At 40.4% G+C, this 20931-nt stretch overlaps 1 protein-coding gene across 1 annotated transcript in view; it reads left to right on the top strand.

The window, feature by feature from the left end:
- The first annotated feature begins 5993 nt into the window (after positions 1-5993).
- The window catches only part of LOC139729391 (uncharacterized), a 51739-nt gene continuing 36801 nt past the window's right edge, over positions 5994-20931 (top strand). Inside the window, exons 1-2 of the mRNA XM_071640322.1 lie at positions 5994-6144; positions 13050-13205. Of these exons, the coding sequence (XP_071496423.1) occupies positions 5994-6144; positions 13050-13205 (307 nt within the window). The remainder of the gene's footprint in view (positions 6145-13049; positions 13206-20931) is intronic.

Genomic DNA, 20931 nt, shown 5'->3' on the forward strand with positions numbered 1-20931 from the left:
TCTTAACTGACTTAAGTTGCTTTCCCCCTCCATGCTTAATACAGTCTTAACAACAACCTGTCACAACACTTAGGATATAACAGTGATTATTTGTAGTACTGTTTACCCCCTCTGCCTTGCCGTGAAATTGACCAGGAGAAGCTCACTTACCCCCTACGATGAGACTTTTGCTCTCCCTGTCAATCGTCCCTGGCGATGTGTTGTGGTCACCCTGCTCAGCTGTCTGCTGCTCAGTGTAGTCTCGTCCCTCCTGGGTCCCAGACTCCGTCCTGACGGCACCGTCCACGTCCTCGTCTCAGCCCGTCCCTGGACCGGCGTCTGTCTGCAACCTGGTCAGCCCGATGTCGGAAGCGTTGAAGACATCACAACTGCGTTGCAGACGACTGACTTCATGCAGCTCAGCTTAGCTTTTCAAATTGTTCTCTCAATGTTGGGACTCGCCAAACTTCTGAGTCTCAAGAAACTGTTCTATAACAGCAACATCACAACCAGCATGGTTGCTACTCGGGTACTCAGGTGATATTTCTGGATCACACAGAAACAGTCTCAACTGATGGTTGCTTGCTTGCAATTTCATGGGAGTTCATCCCACCGCTGCCACCAAGTGTAACGAGGTTTTCAACATTCATGGATGTTGGCGTACCTTTCACGCATCATTCACCTGCACACACACACCGGCAGTCGTTGAAAATCAAAGTCCCATTCCACACAAGTCGTATGTGAACCTTGGTGTCCGCTGGACTTTTATTCAGCCGAAAAATGATGTGTACAGTTGGAGTGAAATGATTCTTCACTCAATGAGCTACTTGAAGATGTCGAGTTGTAACTAACTATTTTGGGGTCTTGCACCCTGGTTTTGTTTCAGGCTCTCAAGCTTCATGCATATGATTATTTTACCGAGTCCGCCCCTCTTGGAAACCAAATTAAGATGTAACATTAAATATGGCACATAGATGTCCCTCCCCTTGCCGACACAATTAACCAATCATATAGATGACCATTGGTCATCTGATGAATAATTATGAAGTGGACACTCCACAAGGCACTGTCAGCAAAATAAGGACTAGTGTCAGCACAATAAAGACTAGTGTCAGCACAATAAAGACTAGTGTCAGCACCTAGGGACTAATGTCAGCACATTACCCCCTTGTCAACTTAAAGCTAGTACTCATGGGGCAGATAAAACTGTCACTCCTCATCTTGTTTTGACCAGTGTCAGACTTCCACCAGTTATACCTTTTCTTTACAACTGGTATTCCCTTGTCTCGATTCCAGGTGCCTACAGCTGACCATTAAAACAAGTGTGATCCCTCTCATCGAATTCAGGATACCTTATGTAACGTACAAAGAAGGGTCATATCAGCACTTTGAGACACTTTCTTATTCTGTACATTGTCTACCAGGAACAATTTGTTATTATATACATTGTCTCCCAAAATGAAGCTTCTCAGCAATTTCAGCATTTCTCATTTTCAAGAAAGACACTCATCAGCAGTTTGGCTTCTCTTCTACTTTGGATGGTCTGCCTGGGCCGATCTACAGCTCTATGTCCAAGCACAATAATGTGCAATGAATATGTTATTAGTCATATTCATTATAGACCCTATATTCCTTTAATATGCTTCGTCACATTCGTCACAGCCAAGCACAGGTTAAAGATCTACCACGGAAAGCAAAAATTGGTGGAAGGTGGCTGCGTTTATAGACAGGAACCGCTAAATACACAGGGTATTTCTACTGTATACATATATGGTGAAAATTGCGCTTTTTAGGTAATTTAGGAAGTCAAAACCAGGATGAAAACCTATACTTCTCATTTTTCTTTGCATTGCAGTGGAACAAATTTGTCAAATCAGCCCCCCCCACCCAAAAAGGTATCGAAATGCCCGCCAAAATGGTATCCTAATGAGATAAGCCAATAGTTATGTCTCATAAGATGCTTTCAATGTACCATCCATGGTGTGTCGTATAAACATTGTACGTGGATGTATGGATGTAGGCCTGCATGTAGTATACCATTAGATACCATGCCATACCACGCTTCCGATTTAAAGAGCAAGTTGATATTTGTAGTGCACCTACCCCCTTTTCACACGCAGTAATGCAGTTGCTTTTCTGTTATCATCTACAAAACTTCCACAAAGTTTAATTTCAGTCAGAGTAATCAGTCACCTACAGTACGTAATATCGATGTCGACACAGACGACTTGATACCTTGACAAAGACGGAGCTCTTTTTAGCCTGTCATTCTTTATTAGTTCAGTTTGTCACCTCTGGTCAGTGTAAGGAGGCAATAAAGATCTCTGGCTACTATAGTATCATTTCTGCAGCTTTCGATTTTCCGCCCTTTCCGCCGCCGGAGATGCAGTGCAGTAGATGCCATGGATCATCGGACATACGTTTATCAAAGGTGGGATTGCGCGCATTAAGTGAACTCGAAAAATTGTTTCTCAAATTTCACAGCCGTGGAAACTGATAAAAATCTCAGTGGAATGATTCATGGTGATATTGGAGTTCCACAGACGTTGAGCTGAGCAGATAGAGAACAGAGTTGCCGAATGTGGAATTTAGCACAAGACATAGTGATTATAACAACGTGCATGGACGCAGCATTAAGATTAAGTTATGCTAGTACCAAGTAATTAAACCAGTCCTTAAAACGTAAAGATGAATTCAACTACATTAATTGAGACTTTACCACGGGGATCGCTACCACTCTTGGCTAGTCAACTGGGAATTCTTGTTCCCTCCACTATTCTCTCAATTTTAATCAACACTTTCACCATCTTTGTTCTCAAAGACGAGAGATGTGGGTTGGACCGTCTCGTTCGTCTCACCTTATGCTTCTTTGCGGTCAACAACATTATAGGAGGGTTATGCGTACCCTTCTATATCTTGGGACCAACCCTAGGAAAGACCAACGTTTGTTTCGGAGGAATGAATGGCATTTACGTATCGTTAGTCATGTCTCTCTGGTTTCTCACCATTATCAATGTGGACAGAGCGATTAGAATCTATCGTCCTTTGCGCTACAGTCTTATTGTCACACAGAATGTGATTACTGTCGTTCTTACTGTGACACCGGTAACAGCAGTGGCCGTAGTTCTTAGCGCTACTCTATCTCACACTTTGCCCTATAGAGCTATGTACATGGCAGTTTGTGAAGCGAAATTCGCTGAGTTGAAGAGCAATCAGCTGAAATGGATGCCTGTGCTGTGGATGGTTATGATTGTTCCGTCCGTCATCACGACTTGCGCAAATATTTTCATCCTACGAACCGCGCTGAAGACATTCTGCACCGAGCGCGCCTTACGACGGATAGTAGCGCACTCCGAACAAACTTTCCCCAATGTCTATGATGGCAATCATGGCCGAGATGGAGCACGTCCTCATCAGCGGGGAAGAATTAACATGAAGAGCGTACGCACTACTGCAATTTTGACTGGAGCAACGTATACGTCTTGGCTGCCATCCGTACTAGCTTTTGTGATTCACGTCTCAGTGAGAAGTGCTTTTGTTCCAGATTGGCTCAATTTTCTCTGTAACATTCCTGTGATCTGCAGCATGTGGTGGAACGGTTTACTCTACATGGTTACCAATACTGAGTACAGAAACACAGCTCTTGGTATCATCAAAGCCAACTATAGAAGAGTCTTTCCACGCCGATTGTGATAAAATAAAGCGCCCGCCCCTGGCTAGCTAGTATGTACTGAGTACCTGACATCTTACAGCAGGCTTCTATTATAGCTGCCTACAATAATTATGGTAAGGCATAGCCACAGATGAATAACGGACACACAATATAACTCTCCGGTAAGCCACATCTCGATTGGCGTCGTTTTCACCTCTACGGAATCGGACTTTTGAAACCCATGGGTTTCCTTGCATTCCAAGAGAACCCATTAAAAGCTGCAGGCGCCATAGACCAAGCATATCTTAAAGAATGTCTCAAGAGATATTTAGATACATACAGATCTATCCCTCCAGGTTACGATCTTCCCAGAAAACAAGAGATCCAGTTTGTCTATCTATTGCTCACCTGACTACATCAAGTTCACGTTTCACGCACGGTCCTGCAGACGAGTAGGCCTATATCCTACTATATACTAGGTATTCAATTATCGAAAAACCGTCGCAAACCTGAAGGCTTTCGGAGGGCTTCAGTGCGGCATGGTGTCCATTTATATACTCTATAACAGCTGACAAGAATACGTGCCATGTTTGTAACAAATTGTACTATGGTTTTTTAAAAAGAAGATCAGATTGTGAAACTTGATATGGCCCCCAAATTGGTTCGTTAACACCAACAAACCAACCTTTAAAAGTACACCCATCATACATATAGAATATACCGATAATTTGGCTCTATCGTTTCTAGTTTTAGAGAAAGAAATTTGATTTAAAGATTCTCTGATGGGGGAGACTTGATGGGCCCTGGGGATAATCCAGGGGGCCACGGTGTGCCCGTTTGACCAACCTGCATCCCGATTAGCAAAACATTTGTTAGATAGTGTTAACACATTTTTCTGTTTGTATAGAATTCGATATTTGCTTCATATGAATAGGTATCTGTGAGCGTTTACCCATATTGGTGCTGCGACATGACACAGCCAGAATAAAGGTATCATAAATGGGGTACTAGGCTTGCCTTTAACACCTCCTTTATTGGTATCATTAGAAACGACTCCATACACAACCCATATGTAGAGACGCTGGTGACTGACACCAAAAATACAACGTATCATGTGCCCTGCATAATATATTGGTTGATATTTTCCACATCTCAATGTTTGACGTACGTTTCCTAGCAACGTTTTGGGCACTGATTCACTGTATCACAACACACTGCACCCGTCTTGACGTACCAGCGAACAGCAGCGACAAGGCATTACTAGTTGATTACGTTGACATACGACATTAGCTCTCCGCAATAACTGTCAACCAAAATTAATAACTTTGCTAAGCTCGTCGTCACAGATTTCTGAAAGGAATCCAAAATGCAATATTTGAATTCACTATTGATCGTCTCAGTAAAAGGCGAGCTAGCATCCGTATCTCTCTCTCTCTCTCTCTCTCCAATTAAACTCTTGGTTTTATACACGCGCTTGAAAGAAAGAGGTATACATGGTATAAATCGGGAGACCTATTGCATCAACTTGTGAAGTTGCGGAGGAAACGCGCTAACTTTTCCTGGTAACGCCATTTGGCTGTAGTGTTTTAGCCGCAGACATTCTGCAGCCAATAAAACATTCAAGATGAATTCAACTACATCAATGGAGACTCCTCTCCGGGGTTCGCTACCACTCTTGGCTGGTCAACTGGTACTTCTCGTTCCATCCACTATTCTCGCACTTTTACTCAACACTTTCACCATCTTTGTTCTCAAGGATGAAAAATGTGGGTTGGATCGCCTCATACGTCTGACCTTCGGTGTCCTTGCGGTCATCAACATTCTTGGAGGACTCTTCGCTCCTTTATACATCTTGGGACAAACGATGGCAAATGCTACTGTCTGTATCATTGGGATGTACGGAACGTATTCAGTTCTGATGTTGTCCCTTTGGCTCCTAGCCATCATCAATGTGGACAGAGCTCTAAGGATCTATAGGCCGTTGCGTTACACGCCTTTCGTCGCGCAGCATACGATGAGGATTGTTGTGCTTGTTTTCATACCAATAGCGGGAGCTCCCGCTGTCTTAACTTACCTATTTTCTCGCCGTCTTCTTTTTCATGCACTCACTAAGGCGGTGTGTGAATCGAGGTTTGATGAGTTGACGAACGGCCATTTGAAATGGATGCCGGTGCTGTGGCTCTTTTTCATTGCTCCGTCATTCGTTACGACTTGTGCGAATATTTTCATTATGCGAATCGCAGGGAAGACGTTCCGCACCGATCGCGCTTTACGACGGGTCGTAGCAAAATCCAATCGGGGCTTCGTTGAACCTTGTGGTCGGAAGGTTGGAAGGGAACCTAGCTATTGGAAGAGTGTGAACATGAAAGGACTTCGCACGGTGGCTGTTCTGACTGGCGCCACCTACCTGTCTTGGTTACCAGCGGAGACCGTCTACATCGTTCATGTCATAAGCAGAAGCCAGATTGGAATTACTTGGGTTATTTTCCTGTCTGATATACCAGCCATCTGCAGTACGTGGTGGAATGGACTTCTGTACATGCTTACCAACAAGGATTACAGACAAAGCTCTATGAACATCATCAGAAGAGTCTTTCACTGTCTCTTACATCGCCATTTCTAAAACCTTGAAACATCGATAATAATAGTGATGATGATTAGAAGAAAATCTCGCAAGACAGACCTATGAAAGCTTTTTTTTTCAGTCAGAACAAAACCGTAGGAGTGCAAGTATAATCATATATAACATGCTGGTTTTGCAGTTAAGCTCACGAGTACCGGTACTTAATGTGCAGCCCACAGGGGGCAAACTGCACTCCTAGTGTCTTCTAGATACGCATCGTCCACTATAGAACATCTGCGCAGAAGAAAGAACAGATGACATCAGATGTCGCTGTCGCTTTGCCATCTTTATGATAATATGACCTTAGTTTGTTAAAATGAGCCCTAACTCCCCCATACCGCCGAAGGAGGATGGGGATTGGGGAGTTGACGCCTCAGAGTCCTTAAAATCTGGATTTTTAAAAAAATCTTCGAAGTCGAATAAAGAAATAGATATAATATACAGCTAAGATAGTGTTATATGAAGGCACTAATGACTGAAATTTCATGTTTGATTATGGCGGATCCGAGGTGCCCTGATTTGGGGTTGGGGATGAGGGGGAGGAGGGGAATTAATTTTTCACATTTTCAGCATCTTCTTGAAAATTTATTACGGATTTTCACCAAATTTGGCAAATAGCATCTTTATGGTGATATGATGTTAATTTTTTTAGACATATGCCCTCTCAACGCCAAAGGAGAAGGGGGAGGGCAGGGAGGAGTTGAAGCCTCAGAGTCCCTTCTGGAATGTTTCAGTTTCTTAGTCAAACCAAAACAGATAGAGCTAAGTTAGTGCTTTAACATCCCCCCATTCCCTCTTTGGTGGTGTGATCATATATTTTTCAATAAGATGCCGAAAATGTAGAAAATTCTCCTCCTCCCCCACATCCCCCCCAATCAGCTGGGCACCCCTGGATCCGCCATAATCAAACATGAAATTTCAGTCATGAATGTTCTCATAGGTTCATATCATTAACTTAGTTCTGTCTTCTTCTTTTTTTTGTGGTTCGACTATACGAAGATAACCCCCTTCGGGGATGTGAGTTGGGAGGGGGGGGGGGTGGTCATTTTAACAAATTAAGAGCATATCATCATAATAGATACTATTTGCCAAGTTTGGTGAAAATCCGTCATAGATTTTTCGAGAAGATGCTGAAAATGTAGAAAATTCCCCTCATCCCCCCCCCCCCCAATTAGGGCACCCATGAATCCGCCATAATCAAACGTGAAATTTCATGCAGTCTTTAATGTCTTCATACCTCTAACTTAGCTCTACCTTTTTCGGTTCGACTAATAATAGGAAAAATTCCAGACTTTATGGACCCTGAGGCTTCAAATCCCCCCCCCTTTTCGGCGGGGGGGGGGGGGGGGGGCTTATCTACTCAGACAAATTAAGATCATAATCATGAATATGTCATCTGCCAAGTTTGATGAAAATACGTTTTGGAGTTTACAGGAAAATTATAACGGTAAAGGTTCATGAGCAATTTTGTTAGACATCGAGATCATTTATATACATGTACCATCGGTACATTACGTAACACCGTGGAAGTACTAGTTCCAAGTCAAATTCTGCTTAATCTTTATTCTACTTTGATTACTCCGTACCTTAATTATGGTATTCTTGTGTGGGGGAATGCAACTAGAAATCTTCTTGATATACTGTTCCGTATTCAAAAACGTGCCATCAGAAATATCAACCATGTCGGATATTTGTCCCACACGAATGATTTATTTTTGAAAAATAAAATACTGAAAATATCAGATCTGTTCAGTTACAACGTCGGCATATTTATGTACAAATTTTCTGCCAACGACTTACCGGGTGTTTTTACTAGCATGTTCAGAAAAAACTATTTGATTCATAATTATCCTACCCGCCAAAGTGACGCATTTCACCTTCCACGTACTCGAACAATTTTCGCTAAAAAAACGATAATGTATACGGGCCCTAGATACTGGAATGACCTCTCCCCCGAAATAACAAGCTGCTCGTCCTTATATTCCTTTAAACGTAAATTAAAAGAGTTTTTATTGAGTGCATATTTTGCAGACACTGAACAGTCGTAATGTCTTATGTAATACTGTGGTATGTTATTGTCCAATCAAACATTTTGTCAACACGTTGCAGATTCCATTTAGGGTCTTGCCATCGGGCTCTCTGAATTCATCATTAGCAATTCCACATTCTACTTCGTTTCCCTCTCTTCCTCTTTCCCTCTACCCCTCTCTAACCTTCTATGCAGAGCTTGACGGCAGGCACCAAATGGCTTAATAGTTGTACATGTTACTTTTTGTGTCTTACTGATCATATCCTGGTGAAAGTTTTAATGCAACAATAGTTCATAGTATATATACCAAAGTAGGCTGTATAATAATGATGGCTCGGTCACAGTAAGTTCATATTAATGTATAGTTTGTTTGTTTTTCTTCTTCTTCTTTTTCTTCTTCTTTTTTATTACATAAAATTTGGCAACCTTACATCATCATTCTGGTCTTATCTTCTATCCGTTCTCCGTTTCTTTTTCACAAACACTGATTACTCGGGGCTTACAGCCAAACAAGCTAGCTTTCATGTAGGTCCCGTCATACTTCTCTTTGATCAACCCCATTTCGATTTCGATTTTGACCAGTTATCATTACATGTAATTACTGTGTTATCACCATGTATATTGTTTGTTTTCTGCACATTGTTCACAAGGTAAAAGAACTTGTCTGGTTTCTGTTGTAATGTTCATAAATGAGAAGTATGAAAATAAATGAATTGAATTGAATTGAGCATGATTTTTACAATTCCCGGCTAAATTGAACGTTTTTAAATTTCCCGGCGAGACGTTTTTACAAATCCCGTTGACGCAATTTTCGAGATTTTTACATTTCCCGGCGAGATGTTTTTAAAATTTACGGCGTTTTTACAAATCCCGGCGAGAAGTTTTTACAAATCCAGGAGTTTTTACAAATCCCGGCGTTTTTACAAAACCCGGCTCCATGCACAGACCGTCGTAGCGGCAAAGCAGAAAACACACTGATTGGGTCTCCTATGGCTCGATATGGGTCTGTGGTTGCCAAGCACAGGTTAAAGGTCTACCACGGAAAGCAAAAATTGGTGGAAGGTGGCCACGTTTATAGACAGGAACCGCTAAATACACAGGGTATTTTTACTGTATATATATGGTGAAAATTGCGCTTTTTAGGTAATTTAGGAAGTCAAAACCAGGATGAAAACCTACACTTCTCATTTTTCTTTGCATTGCAGTGGAACAAATTTGTCAAATCAGCCCCCCCCCCCCTCCCCACCCAAAAAGGTATCGAAATGCCCGCCAAAATGGTATCCTAATGAGATAAGCCAATAGTTATGTCTCATAAGATGCTTTCAATGTACCATCCATGGTGTGTCGTATAAACATTGTACGTGGATGTATCGATGTAGGCCTGCATGTAGTATACCATTAGATACCATGCCATACCACGCTTCCGATTTAAAGAGCAAGTTGATATTTGTAGTGCACCTACCCCCTTTTCACACGCAGTAATGCAGTTGCTTTTCTGTTATCATCTACAAAGCTTCCACAAAGTTTAATTTCAGTCAGAGTAATCACTCACCTACAGTACGTAATATCGATGTCGACACAGACGACTGGATACCTTAACAAAGAGGGCGCTCTTTTTAACCTGTCATTCTTAATTAGTTCAGTAAATTTTTGTCACCTCTGGTCAGTGTAAGGAGGCAATTAAGATCTCTGGCTACTATAGTATCATTTCTGCAGCTTTCGATTTTCCGCCCTTTCCACCGCCGGAGATGCAGTGCAGCAGATGAATCATCGGACATACGTTTATCAAAGGTGGGATTGCGCGCATTAAGTGAACTCGAAAAATTGTTTCTCAAATTTCACAGCCGTGGAAACTGATAAAAAACTCAGTGGAATGATTCGTGGTGATACTGGAGTTCCACAGACGTTGAGCTGAGCAGACAGAGAACAGAGTTGCCGAATGTGGAATTTAGCACAAGACATAGTGATTATAACAACGTGCTGGACGCAGCATTAAGATTAAGTTATGCTAGTACCAAGTAATTAAACCAGTCCTTAAAACGTAAAGATGAATTCAACTACATTAATTGAGACTTTACCACGGGGATCGCTACCACTCTTGGCTAGTCAACTGGGAATTCTCGTTCCCTCAACTATTCTCTCAATTTTACTCAACACTTTCACCATCTTTGTTCTCAAAGACGAGAGATGTGGGTTGGACCGTCTCGTTCGTCTCACCTTATGCTTCTTTGCGGTCAACAACATTATAGGAGGGTTATGCGTACCCTTCTATATCTTGGGACCAACCCTAGGAAAGACCAACGTTTGTTTCGGAGGAATGAATGGCATTTACGTATCGTTAGTCATGTCTCTCTGGTTTCTCGCCATTATCAATGTGGACAGAGCGATTAGAATCTATCGTCCTTTGCGCTACAGTCTTATTGTCACACAGAATGTGATTACTGTCGTTCTTACTGTGACACCGGTAACAGCAGTGGCCGTAGTTCTTAGCGCTACTCTATCTCACACTTTGCCCTATAGAGCTATGTACATGGCAGTTTGTGAAGCGAAATTCGCTGAGTTGAAGAGCAATCAACTGAAATGGATGCCTGTGCTGTGGATGGTCATGATTGTTCCGTCCGTCATCACGACTTGCGCAAATATTTTCATCCTACGAACCGCGCTGAAGACATTCCGCACCGAGCGCGCCTTATGACGGATAGTAGCGCACTCCGAACAAACTTTCCCCAATGTCTATGGTGGCAATCATGGCCGAGATGGAGCACGTCCTCATCAGCGGGGAAGAATTAACATGAAGAGCGTACGCACTACTGCAATTTTGACTGGAGCAACGTATACGTCTTGGCTGCCATCCGTACTAGTTTTTGTGATTCACGTCTCAGTGAGAAGTGCTTTTGTTCCAGATTGGCTCAATTTTCTCTGTAACATTCCTGTGATCTGCAGCATGTGGTGGAACGGTTTACTCTACATGGTTACCAATACTGAGTACAGAAACACAGCTCTTGGTATCATCAAAGCCAACTATAGAAGAGTCTTTCCACGCCGATTGTGATAAAATAAAGCGCCCACCCCTGGCTATAGCTAGTATGTACTGAGTACCTGACATCTTACAGCAGGCTTCTATTATAGCTGCCTACAATAATTATGGTAAGGCATAGCCACAGATGAATAACGGACACGCAATATAACTCTCCGGTAAGCCACATCTCGATTGGCGTCGTTTTCACCTCTACGGAATCGGACTTTTGAAACCCATGGGTTTCCTTGCATTCCAAGAGAACCCATTAAAAGCTGCAGGCGCCATAGACCAAGCATATCTTAAAGAATGTCTCAAGAGATATTTAGATACATACAGATCTATCCCTCCAGGTTACGATCTTCCCAGAAAACAAGAGATCCAGTTTGTCTATCTATTGCTCACCTGACTATATCAAGTTCACGTTTCACGCACGGTCCTGCAGACGAGTAGGCCTATATCCTACTATATACTAGGTATTCAATTATCGAAAAACCATCGCAAACCTGAAGGCTTTCGGAGGGCTTCAGTGCGGCATGGTGTCCATTTATATACTCTATAACAGCTGACAAGAATACGTGCCATGTTTGTAACAAATTGTACTATGGTTTTTTAAAAAGAAGATCAGATTGTGAAACTTGATATGGCCCCCAAATTGGTTCGTTAACACCAACAAACCAACCTTTAAAAGTACACCCATCATGCATATAGAATATACCGATAATTTGGCTCTATCGTTTCTAGTTTTAGAGAAAGAAATTTGATTTAAAGATTCTCTGATGGGGAGACTTGATGGGCCCTGGGGATAATCCAGGGGGCCACGGTGTGCCCGTTTGACCAACCTGCATCCCGATTAGCAAAACATTTGTTAGATAGTGTTAACACATTTTTCTGTTTGTATAGAATTCGATATTTGCTTCATATGAATTGGTATCTGTGAGCGTTTACCCATATTGGTGCTGCGACATGACACAGCCAGAATAAAGGTATCATATAATGGGGTACTAGGCTTGCCTTTAACACCTCCTTTATTGGTATCATTAGAAACGACTCCATACACAACCCATGTGTAGAGACGCTGGTGACTGACACCAAAAATACAACGTATCATGTGCCCTGCAGAATATATTGGTTGATATTTTCCACATCTCAATGTTTGACGTACGTTTCCTAGCAACGTTTTGGGCACTGATTCGCTGTATCACAACACACTGCACCCGCCTTGACGTACCAGCGAACAGCAGCGACAAGGCATTACTAGTTGATTACGTTGACATACGACATTAGCTCTCCGCGATAACTGTCAACCAAAATTAATAACTTTGCTAAGCTCGTCGTCACAGATTTCTGAAAGGAATCCAAAATGCAATATTTGAATTCACTATTGATCGTCTCAGTAAAAGGCGAGCTAGCATCCGTATCTCTCTCTCTCTCTCTCCAATTAAACTCTTGGTTTTATACACGCGCTTGAAAGAAAGAGGTATACATGGTATAAATCGGGAGACCTGTTGCATCAACTTGTGAAGTTGCGGAGGAAACGCGCTAACTTTTCCTGGTAACGCCATTTGGCTGTAGTGTTTTAGCCGCAGACATTCTGCAGCCAATAAAACATTCAAGATGAATTCAACTACATCAATGGAGACTCCTCTCCGGGGTTCGCTACCACTCTTGGCTGGTCAACTGGTACTTCTCGTTCCATCCACTATTCTCTCACTTTTACTCAACACTTTTACCATCTTTGTTCTCAAAGATGAAAAATGTGGGTTGGACCGTCTCATCCGTCTGACATTCGGTTTCCTTGCAGTCATCAACATTCTTGGAGGACTCTTCGCTCCTTTATACATCTTGGGACAAACGCTGGCAAAGAACACTGTCTGTATCATTGGGATGTACGGAACGTACTCAGGTCTGATGTTGTCCCTTTGGCTCCTAGCCATAATCAATGTGGACAGAGCTCTGAGGATTTACAGGCCGTTGCGTTACACGCCTTTCGTCGCGCAGTATACGATGAGGATTGTTATGTTTGTTTTCATACCAATATCGGGAGCTCCCGCTTTCTTAACTTACCTATTTTCTCGCCGTCTTCTTTTTCATGCACTCACTAAGGCGGTGTGTGAATCGAGGTTTGATGAGTTAACGAACAGCCATTTGAAATGGATGCCGGTGCTGTGGATATTTTTCATTGCTCCGTCATTCGTTACGACTTGTGCGAATATTTTCATTATGCGAATCGCAGTGAAGACGTTCCGCACCGATCGCGCTTTACGACGGGTCGTAGCAAAATCCAATCGGGGCTTCGTTGAACCTTGTGGTCGGAAGGTTGGAAGGGAACCTAGCTATTGGAAGAGTGTGAACCTGAAAGGACTTCGCACGGTGGCTGTTCTGACTGGCGCAACTTACCTGTCTTGGTTGCCAGCAGAGACCGTCTACATCGTTCATGTCATAAGCAGAAGCCAGATTGGAATTACTTGGGTTATTTTCCTGTCTGATATACCAGCCATCTGCAGTACGTGGTGGAATGGACTTCTGTACATGCTTACCAACAAGGATTACAGACAAAGCTCTATGAACATCATCAGAAGAGTCTTTCACTGTCTCTTACATCGCCATTTCTAAAACCTTAAAACATCGATAATATTAATGGTGACAGATTAGAAGAAAATCTCGCAAGACAGACCTATGAAAGCAATTTTTCAGTCAGAACAAAGCTGTAAGAGTGCAAGTATAGCATGCTGGTTTTGCAGTTAGGCTCACGAGTACGAATGTTCAGCTCACAGGGGGCAAACTGCACTCCTATTGTCTTCATGAAACACATCGTTCACTGTAGAACATCTGCGCAGAAGACTGAGAACAGATGACATAAGATGTCGCTGTCGCTTTGCCGTGGCTAGGACCGGAACCATAAACCAGTCAATTGGCTAGTTTCAGTATCGACTTTCATGTTGAATCACTAGCACGTCCGTCCGAACTAGTGAGAACAAATCGGCATTTTACACAGAACTAATACTTAGATTCATCTGATTAGATTATCGTATTGACCACGATGATGATGCTGTATAGGAAATATTTAAGCAAATGTAGTTTCGTGTGGCACGTTTTTCACCAAGTTGTAGGGCTCGAAGAAGTTAATGAGCGTATTAGACTACAACAGTACCTGCATTGCCTTCGTCAGTGCTGTCATTCCATTTCCTGGGACCCTTTCAGCCAGTCCCTCCGGGGGTCAGCACACGAGCTAGACACCCACGAGTCACACAGCCCACGAGCTAAACGCCAAGCATGCCATGTAGAACAGGTCCACGAGCTAGAAAGGGTCCATAGCTCTTGACGTGCACCCTTTATATCCGCCGCCTAACAGCGTGCTGATCTATTCGCGCTGATCAACATAGCAGCGCGCTGACCCTACTCACTTCAACGCTGAGCTTCTCATCGAGTTATGAAATCATATACAAACACTCGGGTATAGAGAAGAGCTCTGTGGATAGGATGCCTTTGATGTTTACACAAATACCATGGCAGGTCTCGAAACTTGGATCTTCCTTTACTGAATCCTTGATTCATCATGACACACCTATAGTAACTGCATCGATAATGACATCGGGCGAGTTTGTAGTCGGTCTATTGTTTTCATCGTCCGCTTCATCGATATGAAATTTGTACTGAAAAAAACCCACAAAAAATAGACAGAACAATATCATCCATAATGAATAGTAGAATTATGATTCTTTCGGTTATTATTTCAGATAATAATCACAACTACTTTCATCATCGTGGGGAATCATTTTCGTTGTTTATCTAAACTTTTGATATCAATAGTCTTGTAAATGTTACCAAAATTGACCAATATATCCCTGTATAGAATCGGAAAATCAATTTGAATACATTCAGAAAAAGCACTGTTTGTTTGTCTGTTTTTAATAAAAATGTAGGCCTACAGAGCAAACATGTGTCACAATACAGCCTTAGTTATTCGACCAGCTGGATACTTGTTATTCTCAAATCTTCAACAGATATTATAATTTATGTGAAATCGTTCATTGTCACGCAAATGAATTGTTGTACTGTGTTTGTGCTGCTTTTTGCTGTTCCACGTTTACCACGTGTGTCAACACTGATTTTTATGGCAACTTGTACATACAATGATTGATGAGAATATGCGTCGTGATATAGTGTTATAGATACCGAAAATAAATTGCGTTGAAAAAGATAGAGCATCTCATCCGTCAGAGGCTGTTTAATCTTGATTTGAAATTACCCTCTTCTGTTTCCCTTATACAAAAGGGTATAATAAGAAGCTTTGTTACAGGAACTCCTTTGACCTGGTGTGTTTCATAGACTCAGTTTGACGACAGATTTAAAGCCCACATCAAGTGGTAACTTTTGTGATTATTTATACGCAATCGTGTCAAAGTTTATATACGTTTTTTACCCTGGAGTTTAGTCGTCAAAGTATCTTGCAATGTATAGAACAAGAAACTTCTGCCGAAAAGACGTACTGTTTTGTCTTTCGAGTTCAAATGATACTAGCTCTAAAATATTGGTCCATAATGTGACTGCTGTTTAAAAAACAAACAAACACACAAACAAACAAAAACACCCTATTTGCATTGTGTGAGTGTTTTATATGGAAAGTATTGATAATTTGTATAGGCCTAAAGATAAGTCATATTACTCTGTATTCTTTGCCAAAAACGGTCAGTGAGCATACTTATTGTTTCTTTGTGTAAGACATGGCTACATCATAGATTCAAAGTGACTTCGAAGTATTATTTTTAAGAATTTATTGCAAATTCATTTTCATCGGTCAGTGGAAGGCTGATAGGATCAAGGAGACATACCTAAGCTCATTGATCAAATGTATCCACCTCGAGAATTTTACACTGACTGTGAGTGGCATTACCAAATATACCGGTCATCTTTGGTCTATAGACAATAGACTTTAGGAAATTTGCCAGACTGTTCTGAGACCAAAGTGGTTCGGTCATTTATTCATTTCATTTATTCCCAGCGTACATTGTTGGGGGCCCCATAACTAGCATCAACCAAAGAAATATAACAGTATGCAGGTATAGAAACAAATACATTCTTATAATACTAGTAAATTCAATGAAATCAAAAGTTTTTTTTTCAATAGTTTCAAGCCTTACAAAAAGACGATAACGATACCATTAGTATAAAATTATTTTCAAGCAGATATCAACTAATGTTTTAAAGTCGATAATTACACAACCTTATCTATTAAGCCCACCCCATCCCACGGTATCTTTTGTTACATCAGAAATAATAGAACACATCGCGAGTAAGTAGGCCCTACTTATTAATTACTATCTCCAACTGAGCTCAGACTACATTGCGTCAATGACGTCTTTCAAACAGCGAGCTTACTTCATCAGTTTTCCTATTTAAGTGCACAGAATAATAAATTGTTGATATTACTTTGATATCAAATTGTTGTTATTACTTTCTAATCAGCCATCACTACACTAGAGGTGACATATCAATAAAACTGTTGAATGTCTGGTCTTTTCCATGTCGATACCCAATGTGATTGATAACTGTATTATAAAGTCAGGAACTTTGTAAACCTTGTCTCTGAATTTTGATTGCAATGAGCTCTTTATGAAAAGGCAAGGTAATATTAGAAAACATAATCATTGTTATGATGGTTGTTGAATTCAGACTAATTATAATATATATGATTATTGCCCAAGGGGTTAATTACTCGTTCATCATTTGCGAAAGTCATAAACCTCGTCCGTTTTCTGACAGTGTTGAATTACATTCTCCATCAACTGTCAGGATTTGACGAACTGAAAACAAACTAATATAGGTTTACTCGAAATCTCATTTTTAACTGTGGAATCATCAGCCATTCTGAAGAGAATTCTTTGTAGGACAATGTAGGAAATGTCAAGTCGTGTCCATTAGTTTGTTTACTTTGAACCGCAAAGGTATAGATGCTGCTTTTAGGATTTATGCTTCAAATGGATACACCAGTAGGCGTAGTGCGGTGTGATAAAATCTGATAATGTCGAATAATTTTACCTTATTTAAACTACGGGATTCTTGCTTGGGGTAATACATATCAGATATTACTTGATAAACTTTTTTTTATTGCAAAAGAAAGCGCTCAGAATTGTTTTTAATCTACATACCAGAGAACATACAGATGTTTTGTTTTTTGACCATAATATACTAAAAATAAAAAAATTGTATGTGTTCCAACTTGGCCAGTTTATGTTTAATTATAACAGCAATTTCTTACCTAAAATATTTCACGACTTATTTTATCGAAACAGTCATCCCACGCGACTATCCGACGAATTTCATCTTCCATTAATGAGAACCGCACATGCCCAAAGTACATTTCTGTATACCGGACCCAGACTTTGGAATAATTTGGATAATAGTTTAAAAGATTCCCCCAAATTTGTCACGTTTAAATACAAATTCAGAAAACACCTACTCTCTACATATAATTCTAGATAACTCAAATTGCTTTCATTCATGCTTGAGCTTTCACCTATCCTGATGTCGGAGCACTTGGTGTGATCTGTATGCAGACCTCTCTTCTTTCTTCTCTCGTCTTCCTTTCCTGTCCTTTGTTCTTCGTAGACTTGTATTGTTACCGTCTTCTCTCCTCTCGGTACTGTCTCGCGTCTTATATGTGTGTGGGTAATGTGTGGACGAGTGTGTTGTCCTTGTCATATTTTCCCGGTACACGTGGTTCAGTGAACAGTGTCCGGGCATTAGCATTGATATTCATTTTTTTCCCGACCTGCGTATCTCAATATAACTACATGTACATGTTTACAAATGACTTAAATAATCTATATCAAATACAATAGCTATAAAAATACACTCAAATAATATATCATTTACTCATTATTTATCTAGCGATCTACGTTCCACAATCTTTGCTGTTTAGTGGATCATTATATTTTCCATAATCGAATCTATTTTCCGCACGCCCACGAAGTATATATATTTATTGTTCCTCCTAATTATTGTATATATAAATATATGTTGTTATCTCGGATACTACATGAATCTTTTGCAAATGTTTGAACAATATTATTTCATGACATGCATACTTTGTATTATGCTTTGATTTTCGTCCATTGGAAATAAACTATGATTGAATTGAATTGAGAATTGGGAATAATTATTGGTGATATTATCTTGGTGTTATAGTTATGATCCGAAATCTAAGATAGCAGTTCTCAGTAGTGCGCGTCAATGCACTAATGCAAGGAAGGATGAAAATAATGTAAAAATAAAAATTGCAAACTAACGTTGTACACATCAAGGAAACTTTGAAAAGACTTCTGTATCGTTATTATTAAGATGTCGTTGGTCACTAACCGGAGTCTGTCGAGTGTGCTGCCCTCTTTTGACGCTTATGCGTTCAATGCTGTTGTCATTTCCGTCACCTGACCTCAGCTGACATAATGCACTGATATTCTATTTCTGCGGTTTCAGTACATAATACAGTAAATGATATTTTACCACATTTACAACATGAAGTTCATTAGCTGCAGAAGGAGAAATGATGTAGTAAGATAATAGAAATTATAATTCAAAACAAATTTTATAGAGCCTGTATAAAAAGTCTCGAGTTGATCTTGCATCATAAGAGAATAGAATGTCGGTAAAAGCAATTAAAGTAAGGGCAGATGGCCGCCATATACAGGTACATCTTGAAGAAATGACAGACATAAATTCAGACGCAGTGACATATACAAGAGGGCTGTATTATATGATCCATGACTTGTGAGTGCTGTTTGAGGTTTTGAGTTGTAGTATGTATGTGGTGCTAATGTTAATAGTAAATGTTAGGACGACGCGTCATCTTGTTGCAATGCATGAATATCATAGGAATACTTACACTTGTTAGAAAGATGTATTGTTGCAATTCATGCATTTATATTTACGACACTGATAGAAGTGATTTCTTATGTAGGTTTGGGCTTGGAAACCAGTATGTCTGATTTACAAATATAACCGACACATTATTAGTTTCGGGGGTTACACACACACACACTCACACACAAAACACACACACACACACAAAACACAAAACAAAACAACAACACCCAACTGATTGTCAAATTCAGCTTGGACGTTACATTCTTGGAATCCTATGATGAACTATTTTGACGTGAAAACACACACCAAGTCAGTTTTGCTCATTGTTGTCTTCTTGACAGCAACGCTACAGACGGTTTGGAAATGATTAGTCCTGAAATATAAAAATGGGACACTATACCCGAGAAAAGAGAGAAAGAAGTTTACTGAACCAGTTTTAGTTACAATATCAAAGTGCTAACTTCCAAGGAGATTTAAAACTGGAAGGAGAGTAATCACAAATCACAGACACACACATAGGGGTTCTTTTAATTACATACTTTTCGTAATAAGGACAATTCAGACGTCTCCATTTCACGAGCTTATCAAACATTCTATGGCTGAAGCAAATCAAAACTTGTGAAACGCATAATGAGTACGCGCAAGTTAATGATATAAACTTTGCAGTTTTAAATACCATTCTCAAATTCAGGTTTGTATGGGAGACATAAAAGTGGATTACTGCTGTAAAAAAAAAAAAAACCTCACAAAAAGTTATGTTTTTACTACGAAAACTTCTGATATTCCGAGAAGCATACGAATACACCAATAATTTCGGATATTTCACAAATAATTATCAATGTGATCAGATAGGTGTAATCACATCCCGCTGATGTGATCTTGTTTTCCATATTCACGCATCTCATGTTTTCTTTTTCGAAATACATGCGCCCTTTGAAACAGGCAAAACAAGTGAAAGATGTCAATAAAAGCACATACAATGTAGCACATGCTTTTATTGATGTTTTTCACTTGATTTCTGGCATGTAGGCCAGAATATACGAAACGGGGTATACACCATTTGAATAAATTTTCCCTGCAGATTCCATAGCTATATCGCAAGACAATGTATTGTGTGTAGTCCTATATATAAAAAAAAGTCACATGGAAATGATGCAATGTTTATTCTGTTAAACTGTGCAGCTGCACTTCACTCGAACCTAAATAGCACTTTATTTTACAAGGACATGGAGCTATATAGGCTACTATACATTCCCTAAAGACACTCAACACAAAAACATTGACATGTTTGTGGATCACACGCTATGAAAAGTTCTTATATAATTATGTCATGTTAACTCTTTCTCTACCAGGCATACAACGCTATGGGATTTTCTTAGCCAATCTGCAGCTTACAAAGGGTTAAACAAACTCCCAGGGGTGGATTCATCATGATATTGTGTATCTACTCTCATCAACCACAATAGCTTAACTGCATCTTGCCCTTCACCATCTCTTTGTGGACAAGTGCTCAAATTTCTTGTTTTTTTCTTGATTTCAAACAAGAAATGAAATCAAATGAAATACGATCTCATATAAGACATAGTCTCATTGCCCACTCACCCGCGCGGTCCCTAATTCATCCCATTTACGTTAGTGTCTTTGGTAGGTAACAGGCAAAAGACACTTTTGTTAGCTTGGCTTGGTCAGCAGTACTGTCCGAGATGGGCAATAGGTGGCGCACTTCACACAGCTCATTCTGTCCCAGTCCTTTCGGAGTCTGTCAT

This window comes from Diadema antillarum, unplaced genomic scaffold (assembly GCF_040938485.1).
Source record: "Diadema antillarum isolate AM-2024a unplaced genomic scaffold, OU_Dant_1.0 scf00000020, whole genome shotgun sequence".
Taxonomy (NCBI): domain Eukaryota; kingdom Metazoa; phylum Echinodermata; class Echinoidea; order Diadematoida; family Diadematidae; genus Diadema; species Diadema antillarum.